We start from the raw sequence: 19,688 nt of genomic DNA, 5'->3' as shown, positions 1-19,688 counted from the left end.
GTAAAGAGTACCAACCCGTGAGGGTTATATGTTTCAAATACACTAACCCTAATGCTACATAGTAAACAGTAGATAAACAGATATGTCAGGATAGTCCAACCCACGCCAGAGTGATTCAGTTTTCAACAAAGTGGTGCAACAAATTGGACTCATGGATAGCCATTGGGATATGCCACCTACGAGGATGAAAGAGAAACACCACCACGGATCCAAAAAAAGGATCTAAACCAGATAGCAAGACTGAAACTGACAAGCTGCAAGTGCCACACCCACGACCTCAATCTTGGTTTCCAACAACTGGATTATCTGCACTCACAAGAGTACAGTAGGGGGTAAGCGTCACATACGTTCATCGCTTCCCCTCGAGGGAAAATCCTGGTTAGGTTTGAAACAATACTCGAAAATATAGGATTTCAAGGAAAACAGTTTAAAAGCAATGCACACCCAAAAACAGGGTATCAATATCAATAATATTGTAACCAAAGCCAGTAATGATAAAGATAATTATGCCAATAATCAGTGAGTAAAGCCTTTGCATGCTCATACATCTTTTTCAGTGAAAATCCTTCCTGTCACGTGACATAGTTCAGAAACATACCTGCGACCGATCACATACAGGCCAACCACCAGTATCGGAAATTCAACCACCACCTCGATACTGTGGTGAGAGTATCCATTTACCTGGTAATACCACATTGGTTAGCCTCCCCAGAAGGACATTCGACTAACCAGTCCGTACTTACCCCTCCGGAGGTTTAGGGGATCGAAACCCAAGGTCACAACACGTGCCCGTTACTCTCAGGTCGTTCAAGGTATCACACAGAAAATCACACAAATATGCCATACAAAAATCATGCACATTCTCTGTGAAAGACATTTTCATATACATATAGTACGAAAATAGGCAGGAAATCCAATAACCGGGATATGGTACCTTCCCCCTACCTGCTTTACCAAAGTGTGTCCCTTGCCTGATCCCTTTCCTGTGTCTGGGTCCCACTTGTACCTGTTGGGAAACTGGAGATCCGAATCCGACGACAGCTATTAGGAACGTACTAAACGTACTCTCGACCTTGTCTGTTAAGACCAGGTAAAATTTAGAGGTTTGGCACTAGCGTAACTTGCTAGGCTTCTCTAAATTCTTGATCCGGCATGACCCTGCTCCCCGAGGCAGACAGTCATGTCAGACCGTGTGGTTTCTAAGTTTATTTTAATTTATTGTCGAGGAGGTTGATCAGATATGAACCTTACAACGTGACCAGGTCAGTGCATGGGGAAACTGAGGGAGCTCTGGCTCAGTACCCAACGCTTGTATGCTCATGGACTGACCTTAGTCATCACGTTATTTGGTTACCACTGATATGGCCTCAATATTTATTAAGTTCATTTAATAACAACAGTTAAACGGTGTTTCGTCTATAACCACCACTTAAACAACAGCAAATTAAATAAGCTGGGTTAATGGTATACCTGTTGAAGACTTCCCACGAGCAGAGTCTCGGTACTACTAGACTTGCTAAATAAAAGATTAAAATAGCCTAATTAACAAGAGATTTATTTAACAAAATTTTAGCAGAAATTCGACAGGGATCAAGAAATTACCTATGGAGCTCAGAAATGATTTTTTTAAAACTTCACCAAAACATAGCCTTCACACTACTAGAATTGAAGAGCTCGTCGCCACGATCGCGTAGGCGAAATCGGATCGTCGATCGGAGCTCCAGAACTCAAGATAAACTCGAAACAAGATTGAAGAAGAGAGAGAAAGGAGGAGAGAGGAGAGAGAAGCTCTCTCTTGGGAAGCGTGCGGCTGAAATGAATGAAGAACCAGCTGATGTGCGGCTCTATTTATAGGGTGAGTGAGTGAGTCAACTCGGTTGACTCATCCGAGTTGACCGGGTTGACTCAAGTCAACCGTCATAACTTTGACTAATGAGAAATTGACACGTGGCGAAGGCCCTGACACTTGGCTGCACATGCAGCCATCAGATCTTGCTGCCATGCATCGTTGGACGCTCCAGATCGTGCCACGTGGCGCGATCTGGTGATTTTCCTATTTTATTTTATTTTTCCTATTTTTCTCAACTTCAAAAATTAATTAAAAATAGCTCGGGACTCGAAAAAATACCTCGAAAAATACTACGGACTCGTATCGACTAGTACTAATTAACTATGAGGTCAAATTACCAATTTGCCCTTTAGAAAAATTTCAAAAATTTCAAGCTCCACAAACTAAGATAAAATGCTTTAAAGAAAAAGAAATTTTGGGAAATTCATAAAATAATCTCCCGGACTCGGAATAATACGAGACTTGCTCCGTTGGGTTTGTGAGTAAAAGTACCACCTTTTAAAGGTCTAACTTGGGTCAAAACTCTAGTCAAAGTTGGTCAAACAATTAAAGCTTAAGGTGAAAAATACGATTTTCCGCCAAACAAATTTCTAGAAAAATTCTAGAAATTAAAGAAAAATCCCAAAATAAATTTGGAAAATTTTGGGTCTCACATCCTCCCCTACTTAAAAAAAATCTCGTCCTCGAGATTACCTGAGTTCACTGAAGAGATGCGGGTATCTCTTCCTCATGTCGGATTCCAGTTCCCATGTCGCTTCCTCGACTCCATGGTGCTGCCACTGAACTTTTACAAGTGGTACCTTCCTATTCCTGAGTTGTTTCGTCTCGTAAGCTAAAATAGAAACAGGTCCTTCCACATAAGACACGTTTGGTTCGAGCGGTAAACCAATCCAAGGCATCACTTGAGGGATGTCAGGCGCACTCTTTTTCAACTGGGACACATGGAATACGTTATGTATGTATGCTAACTGAGGCGGCAACTCCAACCTGTAAGCAACTTTCCCGACACGTTCCAAACCCTTGAACGGTCCAATATACCTGGGTGCCAACTTGCCTCGCATACCAAACCGAAATGTACCCTTCAAAGGACTAACTTTTAGAAACGCCAAGTCCTCAACTTGAAATTCCAAAGGCTTCCTCCTTCGATCAGCGTACGATTTCTGCCTACTCTGGGCGGTTTCTAGTCGTTTCTTGACTATCTTGACCTTTTCGGTCGTTTCTTTAATCACTTCAGGACCCAGAACAACTCGGTCCTCAACATCGGCCCAACAGAGTGGCGAACGACACGGCCTTCCGTAAAGTGCTTCGTACGGTGCCATCTTGATACTGCTTTGATAACTATTGTTATATACGAACTCGGCGAGCGGTAAGTACTCACTCCACTTACCTCTGAAATCTAGAACACAAGCTCGCAACATATCTTCCAGTATCTGAATAACTCTTTCAGATTGCCCATCCGTCTGCGGATGATAGGCACTGCTAAGATTCAACTGAGTGCCTAATTCAGATTGTAACTTCCGCCATAATCGAGACGTAAATCGGGGATCTCGATCGGAAACAATCGTCTTCGGAATACCATGCAATCGAACAATCCATTCGACATAGAGATCAGCAAAATAATCAACGGGTGAGTTCATCTTGACCGGCAAGAAATGAGCTGACTTCGTGAGTCTGTCCACGATAACCCAAATACCATTGTGCCCTTTTGTATTTCTCGGCAGATCGGTGATGAAATCCATAGTAACACAATCCCACTTCCACTCTGGAGTAGGTAACGGTTGTAACAATCCAGACGGCTTCTGGTGTTCGGCTTTCACTTGTTGGCAGGTCACACAGTGATTAACAAAATCAGCCACGTCTCTTTTCATACCTTTCCACCAGTATCTTCGTTTCAAATCTTGATACATTTTCGTTCCTCCAGGGTGCATAGCAAAACTGGTAGAATGAGCTTCGTTCAGAATCCGTTGTCTTGTTTCTTTCCTGTTCGGCACAACTATTCGGCCTCTGTATCTCAAACTTCCATCAGAATGTACCTTCCATTCCCCAGGTGCATCTCCTGAGTATACCTCCTTCTTTTTCTGCTGTATCTCTAGATCCTCTTCTTGTTCTTGAACTAATTCTTGCTCCAATTGGGGCTCAATCTGCATACTTGCAATCCTTCCATCATGGCGTATGTTGACCTTGTACTGATCCAAAGTCTGTAGGATCTCCCGTTCAGCCATCAATAAACTGGCTAGAGTGTTTTTCTTCCTGCTCAGTGCATCAGCTACTTTGTTGGCTTTTCCTGGATGATATTGTAATTCAAAATCATAATCTTTAAGATACTCCATCCAGCGTCGTTGTCGCAAATTCAGATCTCTCTGAGTGAATATATGCTTGAGGCTCTTGTGATCTGAGAAAACAGTGAATCGACCTCCATACAAGTAGCATCTCCAGATTTTTAGAGCGTGTACAACAGCGGCTAACTCCAAATCATGAGTTGGATAATTCTTTTCATATTCCTTCAACTGTCTTGAGGCATAGGCTATCACTCGCCCATTCTGCATCAGTACACATCCGACTCCTATTATGGACGCGTCGGTGTAGACTTCATAAGGATCTTCATTGTTGGGTAAGACTAACACTGGGGCAGTTGTCAGTCGTTTCTTGAGCTCTTGGAATGCTTCTTCACACTTCTCGTTCCATTCAAACTTGAATCCTTTTCTGAGTAGTCGAGTCATCGGGGTAGCAATCTTGGAAAAACCTTCTACGAACCTTCTGTAATAACCTGCTAATCCAAGAAAACTACGGACTTCTGTCATGTTCTTCGGTTGTTCCCAATTCAGAACTGCTTCGATCTTCTTGGGATCAGGAGATAATCCTTTTTCTGAGATGATGTGGCCAAGGAACTGTAACTCTTTCAGCCAAAATTCACATTTTGACTTCTTGGCGTAAAGTTGCTTTTGAAGTAATGTCTGTAGAACAATTCTCAGATGCTCTTCATGCTCTTCCTTACTCTTGGAGTAAATCAGGATGTCGTCGATGAAGACAATAACAAATTTGTCCAAGTATGGACGGAATGCTCGGTTCATCAGGTCCATGAATGCAGCAGGTGCATTTGTCAATCCAAACGGCATCACAACGAACTCATAATGTCCGTATCTGGTACGAAAAGCAGTCTTTGGGACGTCTTCGTCTCGAACTCTGAGTTGATGGTAGCCGGATCTGAGATCGATCTTTGAGAAGTACTTCGCTCCACTAAGTTGATCAAATAGCTCGTCAATTCTAGGCAATGGATACTTGTTCTTTATTGTGACTTGGTTCAGCTTCCGGTAGTCTATGCAGAGTCGCAATGTTCCATCATGCTTTTTGGCGAATAGAACAGGGGCTCCCCATGGTGATATACTTTCTCTGATAAAGCCCTTCTCCTTCAAGTCGTCTAATTGCTTCTTCAGCTCCACCATCTCGGCTGGTGCCATGCGGTAGGGCGGGATTGAAATAGGTTGAGTGCCTGGTACAAGTTCAACCTTGAATTCTACTTCTCTTGTTGGTGGGATTCCGGGCAGATCTTCTGGAAAAACGTCTGGGTATTCGTCTACCACTGGTATTGGTTTATCTTCCTTCTGCTTGGCTTGTGTGGAAATGATGAGTGAATAGCATAGCATAACTCTCTTGCTTTTGAAACAGACTCTTCAGCAATGGGTTGATGGGTTGTAGCGGTTTGTGCAATCGGATGATCACCTCTTCTCTGTTACTCGTGACTACCTTCACTTTTCTTTTCTCACAATCGATATGTGCCTGATTTTCTTGTAACCAATCCATTCCTAGAATAAGGTCGTAGTAATCCATGTTCAAAGGGTATAGGTTTGCTGTCAAGACTCGGCCTTGGACTACTAGTTGGCAAGATTGGTAAATTCTATCTACCTCGGTTGTTGTTCCAATGGGTGTACTCATGTGGATGGTTTCAGCTAAAGGTTCAGCATGCAATCCTAATTTCTCAGTAAAGCTAACAGAGACAAATGAATGTGAAGCACCCGTATCAAACAAGATTCTAACTTCAGTATTAAAGAGCAGTATAGTACCGTCAAGTGGAGCTTCTTCCTGGTTAGCTCTTACTGCAAAAACTCGTCCTCCTCTAGCTGGTTGTGGTCTTCCTCCGCCACCTCTTCCTTGTCCTCCACGATTGTTGGGTTGTGGTGGTGCATGTTGCAATGGTTGAGCTCTAAATGGTTGTGGTACAGCCTGTATCTGTGGTTGTGGCCTGGGGGCATTCTGCTGTATTCTAGTAGGACAATCATTTCTGTAGTGGCCTTCACCTCCACACTGGAAACAAATTTGAAGTCTAGTCTTCTTCCAGTTTCTTTGGTTTCGAGAGGGTCCTCCCCTCTGAAAATTTCTTCTTTTTCCTAGTCTTGTTTCCTCAGACCTCGCAATTTCCCCTTTCTGTCTAGTTGCAAGGAAATCCTGCTCCTGAGCATAAGCAGCATTGACCACATCTTTGAAAACTGTAAACCTTTGACTTGCCAAGTATTGGCGAATCCCGTTCTTCAGACCTTGCAGAAATCTGACAGTCTTTGCCTTCTCATCATTCATGGTAGATGGGACGAAACGTCCAAGTTCAGTAAACTTTCTCACATATTCAGAAACAGTCATGTTTCCCTGCTCTAGATCCATGAATTCCTTCATCTTTGTCATCTGCAATGGCTCGGGAAAATATCTGTCGTAGAACAATTCCCTAAATCCTTCCCAAGTCATAGTGTTAATATTTTCTCGGTGCCTAATGCATCTCCACCATCCGTCAGCTTCGCCTTCAAACACATGTGTAGCTAGCCAGATCTTGTACTCATCTGGTGCGTTAATCGACTCGAGCTTCTTCTCGATGTGCGTAACCCAATTCTCAGCTAAATCGGGTTCAGAACTTCCGTGAAACTTCATCGGCTTAGTCCTAAGGAAACGATCTAAGTACTCGCCTCGTCGCTTATCTTCATGTTCAGCGGGAGTGAGACGGTTACCAGCTTGTTGAGCAAAGAAAGCCTGCATAAATTCAGCCATTTGTTGTGGGTCGAACCGATTATTGGCATTACTATTAGTTCGATCGAAACGGGGCGGCATCTTGTCAGCAAGACTGAAAACAAATAAGGGAATGATTGACACAAATGATACAAGGAACAAAAGTGTTTCAAGGGAAAGACTTATCGAAGAATGTGTTTGGTTGGAAACTTCGAAGGAATCTGCTGAATCGGCTCTGGGTTGGCATATCCTGCATATTAGTAAAAATAATCTACTAACAATCTTACAAAGTTATTTATTTATTTATTTATTATTATTATATAGGTCGTACCGCTCTGATACCACTTTTTCTGTGACGCCCCGAAACTGGGAACACCACAGCGGCACCCGTCTTAAAGATCCTGAGACTATAATACCCCTTACCCCGAGTATTATATTCCCAAGCTCTCTAAAACGAGTTAAGCCCTTTTTATTGAAGAACTTGGGTTGGATCATAGTAGTAAAAATACAACGGAAGAAATTTCTGAAAATGCCTTATATTATAAATAACAGTAAAGAGTACCAACCCGTGAGGGTTATATGTTTCAAATACACTAACCCTAATGCTACATAGTAAACAGTAGATAAACAGATATGTCAGGATAGTCCAACCCACGCCAGAGTGATTCAGTCTTCAACAAAGTGGTGCAACAAATTGGACTCATGGATAGCCATTGGGATATGCCACCTACGAGGATGAAAGAGAAACACCACCACGGATCCAAAAAAAGGATCTAAACCAGATAGCAAGACTGAAACTGACAAGCTGCAAGTGCCACACCCACGACCTCAATCTTGGTTTCCAACAACTGGATTATCTGCACTCACAAGAGTACAGTAGGGGGTAAGCGTCACATACGTTCATCGCTTCCCCTCGAGGGAAAATCCTGGTTAGGTTTGAAACAATACTCGAAAATATAGGATTTCAAGGAAAACAGTTTAAAAGCAATGCACACCCAAAAACAGGGTATCAATATCAATAATATTGTAACCAAAGCCAGTAATGATAAAGATAATTATGCCAATAATCAGTGAGTAAAGCCTTTGCATGCTCATACATCTTTTTCAGTGAAAATCCTTCCTGTCACGTGACATAGTTCAGAAACATACCTGCGACCGATCACATACAGGCCAACCACCAGTATCGGAAATTCAACCACCACCTCGATACTGTGGTGAGAGTATCCATTTACCTGGTAATACCACATTGGTTAGCCTCCCCAGAAGGACATTCGACTAACCAGTCCGTACTTACCCCTCCGGAGGTTTAGGGGATCGAAACCCAAGGTCACAACACGTGCCCGTTACTCTCAGGTCGTTCAAGGTATCACACAGAAAATCACACAAATATGCCATACAAAAATCATGCACATTCTCTGTGAAAGACATTTTCATATACATATAGTACGAAAATAGGCAGGAAATCCAATAACCGGGATATGGTACCTTCCCCCTACCTGCTTTACCAAAGTGTGTCCCTTGCCTGATCCCTTTCCTGTGTCTGGGTCCCACTTGTACCTGTTGGGAAACTGGAGATCCGAATCCGACGACAGCTATTAGGAACGTACTAAACGTACTCTCGACCTTGTCTGTTAAGACCAGGTAAAATTTAGAGGTTTGGCACTAGCGTAACTTGCTAGGCTTCTCTAAATTCTTGATCCGGCATGACCCTGCTCCCCGAGGCAGACAGTCATGTCAGACCGTGTGGTTTCTAAGTTTATTTTAATTTATTGTCGAGGAGGTTGATCAGATATGAACCTTACAACGTGACCAGGTCAGTGCATGGGGAAACTGAGGGAGCTCTGGCTCAGTACCCAACGCTTGTATGCTCATGGACTGACCTTAGTCATCACGTTATTTGGTTACCACTGATATGGCCTCAATATTTATTAAGTTCATTTAATAACAACAGTTAAACGGTGTTTCGTCTATAACCACCACTTAAACAACAGCAAATTAAATAAGCTGGGTTAATGGTATACCTGTTGAAGACTTCCCACGAGCAGAGTCTCGGTACTACTAGACTTGCTAAATAAAAGATTAAAATAGCCTAATTAACAAGAGATTTATTTAACAAAATTTTAGCAGAAATTCGACAGGGATCAAGAAATTACCTATGGAGCTCAGAAATGATTTTTTTAAAACTTCACCAAAACATAGCCTTCACACTACTAGAATTGAAGAGCTCGTCGCCACGATCGCGTAGGCGAAATCGGATCGTCGATCGGAGCTCCAGAACTCAAGATAAACTCGAAACAAGATTGAAGAAGAGAGAGAAAGGAGGAGAGAGGAGAGAGAAGCTCTCTCTTGGGAAGCGTGCGGCTGAAATGAATGAAGAACCAGCTGATGTGCGGCTCTATTTATAGGGTGAGTGAGTGAGTCAACTCGGTTGACTCATCCGAGTTGACCGGGTTGACTCAAGTCAACCGTCATAACTTTGACTAATGAGAAATTGACACGTGGCGAAGGCCCTGACACTTGGCTGCACATGCAGCCATCAGATCTTGCTGCCATGCATCGTTGGACGCTCCAGATCGTGCCACGTGGCGCGATCTGGTGATTTTCCTATTTTATTTTATTTTTCCTATTTTTCTCAACTTCAAAAATTAATTAAAAATAGCTCGGGACTCGAAAAAATACCTCGAAAAATACTACGGACTCGTATCGACTAGTACTAATTAACTATGAGGTCAAATTACCAATTTGCCCTTTAGAAAAATTTCAAAAATTTCAAGCTCCACAAACTAAGATAAAATGCTTTAAAGAAAAAGAAATTTTGGGAAATTCATAAAATAATCTCCCGGACTCGGAATAATACGAGACTTGCTCCGTTGGGTTTGTGAGTAAAAGTACCACCTTTTAAAGGTCTAACTTGGGTCAAAACTCTAGTCAAAGTTGGTCAAACAATTAAAGCTTAAGGTGAAAAATACGATTTTCCGCCAAACAAATTTCTAGAAAAATTCTAGAAATTAAAGAAAAATCCCAAAATAAATTTGGAAAATTTTGGGTCTCACATCCTCCCCTACTTAAAAAAAATCTCGTCCTCGAGATTACCTGAGTTCACTGAAGAGATGCGGGTATCTCTTCCTCATGTCGGATTCCAGTTCCCATGTCGCTTCCTCGACTCCATGGTGCTGCCACTGAACTTTTACAAGTGGTACCTTCCTATTCCTGAGTTGTTTCGTCTCGTAAGCTAAAATAGAAACAGGTCCTTCCACATAAGACACGTTTGGTTCGAGCGGTAAACCAATCCAAGGCATCACTTGAGGGATGTCAGGCGCACTCTTTTTCAACTGGGACACATGGAATACGTTATGTATGTATGCTAACTGAGGCGGCAACTCCAACCTGTAAGCAACTTTCCCGACACGTTCCAAACCCTTGAACGGTCCAATATACCTGGGTGCCAACTTGCCTCGCATACCAAACCGAAATGTACCCTTCAAAGGACTAACTTTTAGAAACGCCAAGTCCTCAACTTGAAATTCCAAAGGCTTCCTCCTTCGATCAGCGTACGATTTCTGCCTACTCTGGGCGGTTTCTAGTCGTTTCTTGACTATCTTGACCTTTTCGGTCGTTTCTTTAATCACTTCAGGACCCAGAACAACTCGGTCCTCAACATCGGCCCAACAGAGTGGCAAACGACACGGCCTTCCGTAAAGTGCTTCGTACGGTGCCATCTTGATACTGCTTTGATAACTATTGTTATATACGAACTCGGCGAGCGGTAAGTACTCACTCCACTTACCTCTGAAATCTAGAACACAAGCTCGCAACATATCTTCCAGTATCTGAATAACTCTTTCAGATTGCCCATCCGTCTGCGGATGATAGGCACTGCTAAGATTCAACTGAGTGCCTAATTCAGATTGTAACTTCCGCCATAATCGAGACGTAAATCGGGGATCTCGATCGGAAACAATCGTCTTCGGAATACCATGCAATCGAACAATCCATTCGACATAGAGATCAGCAAAATAATCAACGGGTGAGTTCATCTTGACCGGCAAGAAATGAGCTGACTTCGTGAGTCTGTCCACGATAACCCAAATACCATTGTGCCCTTTTGTATTTCTCGGCAGATCGGTGATGAAATGCAATAGTGCATTAAGGTGCATTACCTAAATATATCAAAATTTTGATATATTAATGCAATAGTGCATTTTGATATATTTATGTTGGTTTATTAATTTTGATATATTTATATTTATGTTGGATGTACGTGATAAAACCAGCAATAGTGCATTTTGATATATTAATGCAATAGTGCATTAAGGTGCATTACATTGGTGGCATTTAATCAGCAATGAGATCATCATGGACTGTAATGCATGAAGCTGGCCATGATTTCCCGGAATAAACTTTCTTGATGCTCAGAAACAGGTCATTCAAGCAATTTGTATTTTGCTGGCATAATTTTATTATGAAAGCATAATTCAATAAAATGGTGTTGTACCCATTCAATAGTTTCATACATCAATTATTTATTTTGTATGGTTTTCCAGATATTGTGTTCTTTCTTCGATCAGATGCTCTTATATATTGTAATGATGCTGTAATAGTTTATAGATCTGGGTTTAGGGATTTTACAGATCTGGGTTAAAAGATGAAAAAAAATGAACTAGTGCTGTAACCACTTCACATGGTGCTGCAGCCAATTTTTGACTTTGTCGACCTTGAGGGGTATTTTTGTCCAAAACTAGCCAAAGAATTTTCCCCAAAAAAATAAGTCCCTCATTAAAAAGGGTTATTATATAAAATTGCCCTATATAATATGTCAAATATTTGGCAATAGTACATCACGTCATCACAATATTGCTCGAAGCGATTGTAAATCAAACAAAATCCAGAAAACCACTTTCAACTACAAGAGAATTGTTTTCAAAACAACAACAAAACCCACCCTTCGCCAAAAGAAAAGCTCGCCCTTCTTCCTATTTTACAAGCCGCACAATTACTGATTGCCTTTATTCTACATATATCATGGCCCCAGAAGGGGAAGAATCAAATATAATGCCTACCATATCTTTTAGCTGTCCTTCCTATACGTGCTGCTATCAGAAAAACCTACTTTTCAATAAGTTTTACCTTTTAACATAAGATTGGACGTTGTGTGTGATGTTTACAAAATTATTATCAACCCCTGTCTATGGCCGCAATCTCCATCCACGCTCGGCAAGTGCTTGATGCACTCGACTGGCTGCTTCTGCAGTTTCATTGAGCGGAGGATAACTCCAGCTCTCTGAAATCTGTAACAATTTGAACAATGCAGCGAGATAATAAGATAGAGAAAAAGAGAAGTATGCTTAAGACAAGAGAAGTATGCTTAAGACCAATATATAAACCTTAATTTGGTAACAACGGTGACAAAGATAAAATGAGATTATGAGAACGTGGTTAGAATAAAGGAAAACTGCATATGTTAAAGGGAAGCTTGTCAAAATTTAAGGAAGTTCCAAGCACAAGCATTGACTTGTCATTATAAGCAAACTGACACTAACCCATATTGTGATGACACCAAGAAACTAAAAGAATAAGAACCTTTTAACACTATAAAGGTCCAGAAACCTCATGAGTCATGAGGCTATACAAGAATAAAAAAAAAATCCATCCAAACCACGAGAAAAGCTTTATCTTCACTGTTAGTGACAAAAACTGCCCTTATCATATGTCAAAAGAATGGCATTAGATAGACATCCTTAAATTGGTTTATACTGACCAGGTATACATTTTAGTATCATTAATTTGACTTAAATCGCAAACGGTTCAGAAGTTGAAGAGAATCACTACGAATGTATGTATTATGTAATTAGAATATTACTAGACATGGAAAACAGGGATAAATTGCAATGTGACGTGCACTTTTACCAACAAATAGTTACCTACAGTTTAATACAAAGTATTGGTGCTCATGAGGAAATGTTGGTTTCAGATGAAATAGAATAAGTTCTAGGGAAGGAGGAAGGGCCAACTACAAGTCACAACATGGGATCTGAGTAGATATCAACATGACCCCTCCCCTCTTTTTTTCTCAATCTCTTTTTTCTCCCAATGCTGTCTGTCACTTTGTTCTATCAGCTTCTACGTTGACAGAAAAGAATGAAACAATAATGCAAACCTACAAATCCGTTTACAATCTACTGACCTTTGTGTATAGAAAGAGCTTAAGAAACAGATCAGTTTTTACTTACATTCTCAGAACCTGTAAATGGCCGAACCACACCTCGCTCCTTAAGTGATTTATGGAACTCTTTGAACTTCCATGTACAACGCTCAGCTCCCATAATATAGACAGGCTTCCTGGAAATACGGACAGACAGAACTTAATACCAGCAAAAAATAAAATCAAAGAAAATATGCTTTCAATCACCAACTATAGAGGTAATTCCTTAATCATACCCGGTGCTGCAAACCTCACTTATCATACTGACAGAATCTGCAGTGACAACAAAAGCATCGGCCCAGGCTAGATGGCCCATATGTGGGTTTGGCTCTGAAGATCATAATATTTATGAGTCCATTACAAAAGCCCTAATTCTTTGTCAATATAAAAGTTGACCTGAAACCCTTAAAATAAAATTTCAGATGTTACCTTGACCATCCCAGATGTAAACTTTTGGATTGCCTCCAAGCTCTTTTGTTATAACATTAGATACCTGTAGACAAAGGAAAAAGGGAAAAAAAATGAGTACCAACCAAAATAATACAAATATCTATAAGAAATTGTGTATCTGTGGCAATACCTTTTCAGGCGTCCTATTAGAGTAACATATTCTGATGCTTCCACAGCTTGCAAGAACACTAAGCAGATTGTTTGTCAAATGCTTTGCAAGGTCCGCACCATAGCGACAATTGCCTATTAAAGGATACACATCATACAAGCTCTCACTAGAATAAATGGACCATTTCTAACAACAATAACAAAGTGACATCCACCAAACTATTCCAACCATTCTAAGAAACCCAGAAATGAACGATCCAATATTCCTTAGAGAAATCAGTTCTGTTTTGAGTCTTTCGAATCTTGCATCACTTCATGCAACGGAAACATCTGTAACATAAAAGATGTTGGTAATATAGACTCACTACAGCCTGTTAGATTGCGTTAATTCAAGGCTAATTTGTTAGCTTAATTCTTCTCATGATTCAAGGTAGATATCCAGAGCATATTACTACGAGAATGGATGTTTTGGTGTTCTATATAATTCATTACTAATAAAATACAATGATCTTCCTCTTGTTTTCTAAACTTTATTTAAAACAAAAGATATGAAACAACTTCAGCTTTCCTACGTGCCCTTTACCAGGCAAAAATGATTTCAACTTGAGATTCAGACAAATCCCAAAAAAAGGAGTGGTACAAAATAACTCGTGCATTACCTTTCCTAGTATAAATTGGGAGTCAATTTAGGGCCAGTGAAAATTTATTAAAAAAAAAAATGGCACTATACCAGACCACATAAGCCCCTTACTATGTCAAAGAGATACATTTTGCAAACAAAGTCACAGCCTCCACTAACTGAAGCCCTTAACAAAATTTCTGAGAAGACAACAACTAGCTTACACATAAATCATTAAGCAAACATTTTGCACTTGAGTCTCTTTTCCTGAATAGCTGAATGCTAGTTTGATGATATTTAAAGCTCACACATGTCAAAGGTCAGCAACGATTTTATTACCGGTATTTTATACTATGGCTACAAGAAAAATAATAAATTCTTATGGAGTTGTAAATTCTGTGTGTCTATTGGCTTATAGAATACTCCATCATCTCAAATTAGTTGATGAAGGAAAAGGAAAAAAGAAATTAGTACGTATTTAACAAGAAATTCTGATTAAATTGTATCAAACATGTGACCAAGACATGAATCACACAGTGATACACTGATACTACATCATGCAGCATGAATACAGAAAACATCAACCAAGAAGTGTGGACATCTTTTCCTTCATTGTTCTGTTGCCCTAAGTATGGAACCATTGCTATTTGATTTTTGGTATCCAGTGGATAGTGCTTGTTTCAGTGGCCCTTGCTGTGGGGGTGTGGGCAAGTCTGGTCTAACAAAATTGTGAATTAATTTGGCAATGTACCCCTCACATAGTTTTGTGGACCCTTTGAAAGGAGGAATAGACGGATTTTGAGGACAAAGTTACTGTTTTGCAGTTACAGAAACATGTTTTGTCTTCTCTTTGACTGGTCCAATGCTAGGAATATGGGTAGCAGAGGTACTTATTTAGAGTTCATAGATTCACTACACTTGTAAATGCATACTTCAAGTATACTGGGCTCTTTTTGCACTAATTGTCCACTACAATTGCAGAGAGCTTAATCTAACCTAACATGAAGCAGGCATTTAAATTCAAGAACAGCATAATAGCAAGCACGCTCTAGAAGTCAAATACTTATATGCCAATCCCATAAAACATCAAGAATAACAAAAGATTACTTGTAGGGCCACCAATGTTCACCACAAGTACGGGCTTCGGCAGAGGTGTAAACTCATCACGCCATGCACTAGCTGCGTTGCGAAGTGCAGCAGCATCAACTTGATGTAAGGCTCCAACAGTGAGGACCTGAATTTATAAGTTTTTGGTATAAAATAGCTCGCTGGGGGAGAGGGAGGGGGGGAATCAGAATAGCTTAAATAAGGTAACAATTTAAGATCATCATACATACCACATGCCTGTCAGGAGGTTCACGAGGAGTTATCCACCTGCGAATAAATTGAGGAACCTGCTCCTGTGCTTCAGGAGTCAAAGGATAATAATCATGTCTTGGAGTAATCACCAAGTCAAACCTATTTAGATGCAACCTGGGATGTTGTATCTGCGGAGCAAATGGAAAAAGGAGGAACAGTAAAGACAAAGCACATTGTTGTATCAAATGACAACCACAATAAAAATTCTAGCTAACAGCTGCCTTCCCATCTAACAATAAAGATTGAATGTCTTGGACCATGGCTGAGAATAAACAATGACTCATCAAGGATCATGATTTTCCTAAGTCGCTAACTTCAATAAAAAATGAATAAATAATTGAGTGGTCTTGACTATTTTGCTTAAGCACACGGGGTGAAAATTTTTCTGTAAGGAAAACAAAAATTAAAATACTTCACAAATAATCCTCCAGCTCAGACATAAGGACTAAAAAAATTGAATGTATGCAGATTCTGTTATGGGATGCTATGGCATGGTATGGAACCACATGTTGTTACTACAGTTTATTCCATGACTCATCTCAAAGAAAATTTGGGGGTTCTATTGCTGAGTCTTTTTCACATTAGAGAAATATGTCTCGGGTTTGCGAATGGTATGAGAAAAGTTTTTTGTACTCCACCGTTTAGGAAGCCAGTGTCAAAATATACTACAGTACTCTCAAAAATTTGTGGGACTAGTTATTGCAATATCAGCCTTTTACATATGACTTGGAGCAACAGAATCATTACCGGAAGGATTTTATATTTGTTTTTCTGTTATCTGGGTTAGGTTATTTAAAGGTCAGATTCTTTCAAGTGAGAATCTTCCCTTTTTTTTTTAACTGGCAAGTGAGACTCTCCCTACTGCTGCTATTGTATTGCTTGGTTATTTAATGCTAGGCTGGGGGTATTATTCTAATCTCCTATTTTGTAGCATCTCATATCACATAAAATTACAAATTCATTGTTTATGTGATGGGAATGTAAATCACCAAATGCAAAACCTATTTTCCTTAAACCTCTCTCTAAATGCATCTTCATGAAATGCTTTCTAAACACCTTTTAGGTAGTTTTGCGTTTTTTTATTTTTCCAAATGTTGAAGATGTCTAAAGGACCCCAAGTAATTAATGATCGGATGCAACATCAATAATAAATATATACAGTTCTAATTACTAAATACTAATTTCAGAAGTTATAAAAATTTATATCATTGACCAAAAAAAAAGAAAAGTAAATTTATATCATATTTGAAGAACTTTTCAGATTATTCCATTTCAAATTCATGAATTGAATGACCGAAAAAATGGCAACATGAACTGGTTTCAATAATTAAGAAAACTATGATCCTAAGACAAATCAAGGTAGTGAAATCCAATACCAACCCACAAACAAAAAAAAGGGCCAAAGTCAAACCCATGTATGCATCCATATATACAAAACTCTACTCACCTCAATCAAATCAAACACATAGTAAAGTTTGAGAAGTTGAGAAAAAATCTATAGACCATGTGTGAAATCATTGAGAAACTATTGAACATTAGCCGTAATCTATTTATAAAACATAAGGCTCACAATTTCAAATTCTTTGAACTACTTTTTCATGTTCAGGTTCAGTTCTGTTTCCAAGTATCCCATATGCTGGAATACATCAGCCAAAACACAGTTACAAAGTCAGGAAAACCATGATATCTATTGATTTTGAAAACCAGATATTCAAAATAAAATCTTAAGGAACACTTTCATAGCCATTACAATAGTACCAATAGAGACTGGAACCAAAACCCTCAAACAGAATTGGGTGCAAAAGGCAGCAAGCACCACTGATCATGGTACCCCGTAATCACAAGAACAAGTCAGAACAGCACACAGATAGAAATTAAAAGTAGCCATTATTATATAATTCAAAGGCATGGTGAAGTCAGGAAAACCATCAGAAAGGAAAAAGGAAATGTCCAACCAGTGGAGTGGAATATACTGGAATACATATAACCACCACCTCACAAAGTCGTTATGCATATAAGAGATAACCACATTCATTCCATCCCAAACAAAATAAATAAATTACAAACATACCACCACTTTGAAATAAAACATTTAAAAGCCATCACAAGTTTACCTACACTCAATCAAACCATATAGGAAATTATTAACACCAAAGGATAATGTAGACATACAGCATCATATCAGATGTACACATTTGACATATTCTATTTATCGCCATCTCAGCATCTACCACTAAATCATGTTATATAATATAAAATTCATACTCCAAAGTTATTTCCAAACAGATTATATAGTTAATTGCAAACTGATACAAGAAAAGAAAAAAAAGTTCAATTGACAAACCTGAACAACAAAAACATTTTCGGATGCTAGTCGTTTAATAGAACTTGCAATAGAAATGGTATCCCTGCCAGAAGCTACCACCAATATAGGTCCATCCCTAAAAAAGAAAACGTACCAAAAATGAAACAGATATCAAGTCAAGAACAGATTCTAAATTTAAAGAGAACATCATCCTTGATACTGCACATGTTTGCTTCCTGAACACACTATTTAAGCAAGCTATTAACTGTAAAAAGAAAAGAAATATTTACTTTTCAAAGGTCTGATGAGCCATGGTTACAATCTGATGGACATCAGCTTCTAAAACAGATTTCAACCCTGCACTGCCACCATTTTCTGTACGTAGAGGTAGAACTTTCTGTCCCCGATATACTAATAAAATACAAATCTGCCTTATGATGCAATCTAACTTTTTGTGGAGAGAAACAGGGAGCCAGTGAAGCCACTCATTTACTCCTCCTTTTGGCCTTGTAACCCGCTGCATGGCATTGTCAAATTAAAAGATACACAAAATGAAAAAGTACACATGTAAGTAAAACTGCAGCTGTTAGAAGAATAAATGGAACAAAAATATTAAAGATAACGAGTTGTTACTAGGCTAAAAGGCTGGAAAACAGTGATGTCCAGACCATGTCTCCAGACAATGAATGGTTATAATACAGTATTTCTTAAATCACAACAATTATATAAAATATGATTTTTCGATGTTATTGCTTAATGTAAATAGGAAAGGATAACATGCATAAGATAAACACTGGAAGAAAACACAACTGAATGATGATAATTCAGCAAATTTGCATCACCATCGAACATATAAGTTAAGGTGTATATATAAGTTAGAAAAGTAAATTACAAAACTTACAGGGAAAATTCTGTACTGAGTTTATAAGGAAAAAGGCAACAAACCATTCAGATTTGAAAAAAACAAGCCTCTGAATTTTAAATTTTTAATGAAACAGCATAGAGAACAACGTTCAATTAAGATTCTAGAACAATGAGGACAAGCAGAATACCAGAAGAATATGACCAAGTTTAGTGATACACATTAAAAACAAGACAAACTGAGAATCACGCGGATTTGACATAAAATGTCTGCCTGTTCTGCTGGTTCAAGTAATATCAAACAACTAAATAAACCCTTTTATACTTTGCTAGAGTTATCAAATGCTGATACTTCAGTGCTACGTTGGTAACACCTTTTTTACTCATGTCATGTATATTAAGGACCTAGGAAAATGTACACTTATATGCTGTATATAGAATTTGAAATGTTATGCTGACATGAAGCCAACCACTCTTTTCTTCATCCTATATCTTGAACTTAAAATTACAAGCATTTAAGAAGAATTTAGTTTGATGGTTTTAATGGGTAGTTTAATTTTCACAAGTATAAAATAATTTGAAGAAGATAAAAGAGGATTAAACCTATCATTAGGTTTAACCACGTGACTTACATATATGACATGCTTATCGCCGAGGCCGAGAGCGCGAACCAAACCAATGCTCTGATTCTCCGAGCCCGGGAAGCCGTTTCCGATCACAACGGCGCGCCGTACGACGCCGTATACGCCGCCTTCGAAGATTTCCGGCATGCCCGGCTTGGGACTGGGCGGCTCCGGAAGCCGTATAGGCCTCATTGGATTTGAGCCTTCGGATCTTCAGAGTCTTTGTACGAATTGAATGGCAGAATAGACACGGTAGTTAATTTGCTAGAGTGTTCTGGCGTTTGGTTGTCGAGAAAGTCTCCAAGAAAAATACGTTTCCTCAA

General features: G+C 39.4%; 2 protein-coding genes and 2 long non-coding RNA genes across 4 annotated transcripts; all 4 read right to left on the bottom strand.

The window, feature by feature from the left end:
* Positions 1 to 128: 128 nt before the first annotated feature.
* Positions 129 to 1,714, bottom strand: LOC147299102 (uncharacterized). The gene is made up of 4 exons (XR_015119996.1): positions 1,603 to 1,714; positions 1,471 to 1,516; positions 946 to 1,017; positions 129 to 306 (listed from the first exon to the last, which is right to left on the bottom strand). It is a non-coding gene; the product is annotated as an uncharacterized LOC147299102 (long non-coding RNA).
* A 3,726-nt stretch (positions 1,715 to 5,440) lies between these two features.
* Positions 5,441 to 6,940, bottom strand: LOC147299101 (uncharacterized). The gene has a single exon (XM_086229433.1). The coding sequence runs from the start codon at positions 6,938 to 6,940 to the stop codon at positions 5,441 to 5,443; it is 1,500 nt and encodes a 499-aa protein (XP_086085559.1).
* A 435-nt stretch (positions 6,941 to 7,375) lies between these two features.
* On the bottom strand, positions 7,376 to 9,103 carry LOC147299100 (uncharacterized). Its single transcript, XR_015119981.1, has 4 exons — positions 8,992 to 9,103; positions 8,860 to 8,905; positions 8,335 to 8,406; positions 7,376 to 7,695 (listed from the first exon to the last, which is right to left on the bottom strand). It is a non-coding gene; the product is annotated as an uncharacterized LOC147299100 (long non-coding RNA).
* A 2,496-nt stretch (positions 9,104 to 11,599) lies between these two features.
* On the bottom strand, positions 11,600 to 19,688 carry ELM1 (fission ELM1-like protein (DUF1022)). Its single transcript, XM_086242091.1, has 10 exons — positions 19,375 to 19,688; positions 18,172 to 18,398; positions 17,921 to 18,017; positions 15,555 to 15,704; positions 15,325 to 15,451; positions 13,621 to 13,733; positions 13,470 to 13,533; positions 13,277 to 13,370; positions 13,069 to 13,177; positions 11,600 to 12,126 (listed from the first exon to the last, which is right to left on the bottom strand). The coding sequence occupies exons 1-10, from the start codon at positions 19,555 to 19,557 to the stop codon at positions 12,025 to 12,027; spliced, it is 1,266 nt and encodes a 421-aa protein (XP_086098217.1). The 5' UTR covers positions 19,558 to 19,688; the 3' UTR covers positions 11,600 to 12,024.

The sequence above is a fragment of the Dryas octopetala genome, chromosome 1, assembly GCF_963921425.1.
Source record: "Dryas octopetala chromosome 1, drDryOcto1.1, whole genome shotgun sequence".
Lineage (NCBI taxonomy): Eukaryota > Viridiplantae > Streptophyta > Magnoliopsida > Rosales > Rosaceae > Dryas > Dryas octopetala.
This window is presented reverse-complemented; position numbering and strand designations above follow the sequence as displayed.

What these genes read in the sequence shown, in the direction of transcription:
- ELM1 (XM_086242091.1), bottom strand. Translation starts at nt 19,557, where the DNA reads ATGAGGCCTATACGGCTTCCGGAGCCGCCCAGTCCCAAGCCGGGCATG. An exon ending in AACCTCCTGACAGGCATGTG is followed by an intron (nt 15,452 to 15,554) that starts GTATGTATGATG and finishes TTATAAATTCAG; the next exon opens with GTCCTCACTGTTGGAGCCTT. An exon ending in CATTTACAGGTTCTGAGAAT is followed by an intron (nt 12,127 to 13,068) that starts GTAAGTAAAAAC and finishes AAATTGTTACAG; the next exon opens with ATTTCAGAGAGCTGGAGTTA.
- LOC147299101 (XM_086229433.1), bottom strand. Translation starts at nt 6,940, where the DNA reads ATGCCGCCCCGTTTCGATCGAACTAATAGTAATGCCAATAATCGGTTC.